At 34.6% G+C, this 3,278-nt stretch overlaps 1 protein-coding gene across 1 annotated transcript in view; it reads right to left on the bottom strand.

The window, feature by feature from the left end:
- Nucleotides 1-1,764: 1,764 nt before the first annotated feature.
- LOC105272299 (protein alan shepard-like) overlaps nucleotides 1,765-3,278 on the bottom strand; it is a 9,656-nt gene continuing 8,142 nt past the window's right edge. The window contains exon 4 of the mRNA XM_011314368.1: nucleotides 1,765-1,980. Coding sequence (XP_011312670.1) covers nucleotides 1,815-1,980 — 166 coding nt within the window. The 3' untranslated portion in view covers nucleotides 1,765-1,814. The remainder of the gene's footprint in view (nucleotides 1,981-3,278) is intronic.

The following is a 3,278-nucleotide window of genomic DNA, read 5'->3' as shown; positions in this document are numbered from 1 at the left end:
TCCTATGGTAATGTTACGTGGCCTCTCAACGTCAACTTTGCATAATTTTTACGTCACTAAATTGATTGATTTTTTCCTCATGGCCTATGGGTGCATTAACATCCCTGAATGTTTTTCTAATTCTTAATATAATATTAAAATGCATATTGAGTTGATAACTTCTTAATTTTGAGCGCTGATCCAACCCTTGCTCAGGATGGGTCTGGGGAAAAGTTATTTCGAAAATTGCAGTTGGTTGATTGGAGCCGAAGTTGGAAAAACATGAATTTATATCACTCGGCCCGCCCTTTTCAAAGAGATGATTCTTTAAGGATTTTCAATACCCATGACATCTAACCCTTGAATAATCCGATATGAAATCATTGTAAGTTGTCAGTATCAATGGTCAATAATTAATGACTTCTGTCAATACAGAAAAAAAGAGTAAAAAAGAGCTGAAAATGAAAATGAAAAACTGATTTCAAAGTTGATATTTGAAGTATAGTTCACTTTGAACACAAAACATGGAAAACAAAGAATGCCTTCATCACTTTCATAATTTCTCATTATCCCTAAAACATAGGGAGGCCTGGGATAGAACGGAGACGCATTTAAAATTGTTCCATTCTTAATTAAAAAAATTTTTTTATGCTAGAATAACAATAGAAATTTTTTTTATTAAATAATGGAAAAAGATGATTAATAGTATTGTTTTTATCAATTGGCTGTGCTTGAACGATCGTTTCTACGCTAAATTTATGACTTCTTTAAGTACTGGAAAAAATGATTTTTTCGAAACGATTTTTTATGACTTGAAATTTGCTACTACACCAATATCAATAAAAAAACGAGTTCATATTAGCCCAGACTTCCCTATGAATTTACTAACGAATATCGAGATATTTATGCACAGCTATTAAAACTCTGTACACAGATGTCTTGCCATTATTTTTCTGAACATTTTACTTCCTCAGAAATTTATTTTACAAAGTATTTTCTACTGATTTGTTATGATATGATTATCAAATTCAACTATTATTCCAGATCTTTACAGTAAAATACCCAAATTAACAATTGCAGAACTTAATTGAATTGAATATGACTTATTGAAATCTTAGTAAGAAGAGGAAGTGAAATATTCAAAAAAAAATGAAAAGCAGAAGATTAATTGATACGTGATAACTATTTGGGATACATGTGTGGGAAGCCGCTTGCAACGATTGAATAAAAATAATTAGGAAGAAGCATCAGCTCCGGTAAATTGTCGATAGAATAATCAAGTGGCGCGATGTCAAAGAAATTCAAATGTTATAACATGTGTGCATTCAATACAGGTATGTACAACGATTAAATTGTAATACTTGAATGTACGGTATGGTATGAGGACTGCTGATTCAGCTTCTGATGTAAATGCTCCTTCCTGATATTCTTTTTTCAATGGAACTATTTACATCGGGACGACAAATCGCGCCAACTATGTCTAGCTTTATGTGTAGTTGGGTTGAAATTTTGAAATATCGGTGGAACAAGTTAGTGGCAAAGTTCAATTGAAGTTGGGGCGAGTTAAAGTCATGGTGTAAATAGTCCCAATGCTTATAACTCACGAAGGCACGTAGCGCCCAAGTGCGTTGTCAGCAACGGTCCCGCATGAGTTTCGTACAAGATTTTTCATCATGTCATTGTGCATGTTGCAGGCCGCTTCTCGACGACGCTTCTCGCACTGACAACCGTCATGTAGATGATGCATAACACGCACGTATAGTAAAGAGGGTATAAAGAAATACAACGTAATACAATGAGGAATGTGAGAAGAAACTCAAATCCACATAACGCATTTAACAGATTGATGTATCAAGTATACAAGTAGAAATAATGAAACAATGAAGGGAGAAATTGGGGTTAAACGAGAAAAACTTAAAAGTGTGATAATCCAACCAAGTACCTCTACATTTATTTGTATTTTTGTCCAGAATCGCCTTTGTAGAAATTATAGTTCCGTATCTGAAAAAGATTGAACACCAAAAATATGTCATCAGTTAATCATAATAAAATACCAACTAGTTCATTTTTCTTACTAAATTTCATTTTAGTACATAGCAATAGCATATTTCGACACGAGTACGGCAAGATGCTTGATCATTTCTGCAATTCATAATGATCAAAAATCTTCAACGGTCAATTAACATGATCGCTGGTCAACTTACTGGCTGTTAATAGATCGATCGACTTTCAATGAAGTGTCATTGGTCCAGCATGTTGACTATCGTTGACATACGATACCACATCGGGATAAATATTCAATAAAAATATTGCATGATTTCTGTGAGTCTGGAGCGGAAATTTTACGCAACGGTTACACCATTTGTTCCCGGTGCTCTTACATTTTTATCTGAATTTTCTATAAAAATTGACATACCACTTGAATTTCACGAGTCACCCCCATAATCATTCAGACAATTCAGGGTTCGGTAATTTTGATTGAATTTCTCAGTGCGTTTGGTTATCATTAATCGATCCGCCAAGCATGCCACAATCCTCGGTAATCTACTGATGATCAATAGTTTATCAATCAAAGGATAGAAATGCGCAAAAACAACTGACGGGAATTTATAAAGGCGTTTTTATGTTCTTGCTATAAGACTTAGGTATTAGGTTAGTGGTTAGGGCATAGGAATTGGAGTTCGGCAATTAGATTTCTTGAGAATTGAGATCATCGCCGCCGTGGTGAGAGACAACTAATAAATCATGAAAATGGGTAAAGTTTTTTTTTCACTTTTTGTTAATTAATTTAATGAGTGCATCGATAGCGAATCATATCCCCACATTTATAGTCCACTCTCTTGTTCTTTTCATTACTAGTTTCTTTCAATCACCATGAAAAGATTGATAATAGGATAAATTTCAATAAAAAACAAATGTGATTAATATTTTGGCATACAGATAATGAGACTCGACTGTCATCATTGGGCCGATCAATCGGATCAACGATAATCAGACCGGTGTCATCATCCACGGCTCGATAGAACTTAGGCTAGTCTTTGTTCTTGCTTGGGCCGACCTTCAGGTCAGCCTGGTTAACCTAAGTTTTCTATGATCTTAAAAACCCTTATATTGATGGACGCAGAAAAATTTATTATTAACGTGTGACGTGAGGACCATTCCTCACGTTGATTCTATTGTTTAAAAGACGAAAGATGATTTCGAGACCAAATAAATCCATATTCAGGGACTTATTCAATTTCTGGGATCTGACTTGCATCAACAATCCCACGGTGATACCTGAGTCCAGTTCCCTTCAG

Source organism: Fopius arisanus, unplaced genomic scaffold (genome assembly GCF_000806365.1).
Source record: "Fopius arisanus strain USDA-PBARC FA_bdor unplaced genomic scaffold, ASM80636v1 scaffold00159, whole genome shotgun sequence".
NCBI classification, from domain to species: domain Eukaryota; kingdom Metazoa; phylum Arthropoda; class Insecta; order Hymenoptera; family Braconidae; genus Fopius; species Fopius arisanus.
Note: the sequence above shows the minus strand (reverse complement) of the source record. Positions and strands in the feature narration are given on the sequence as shown.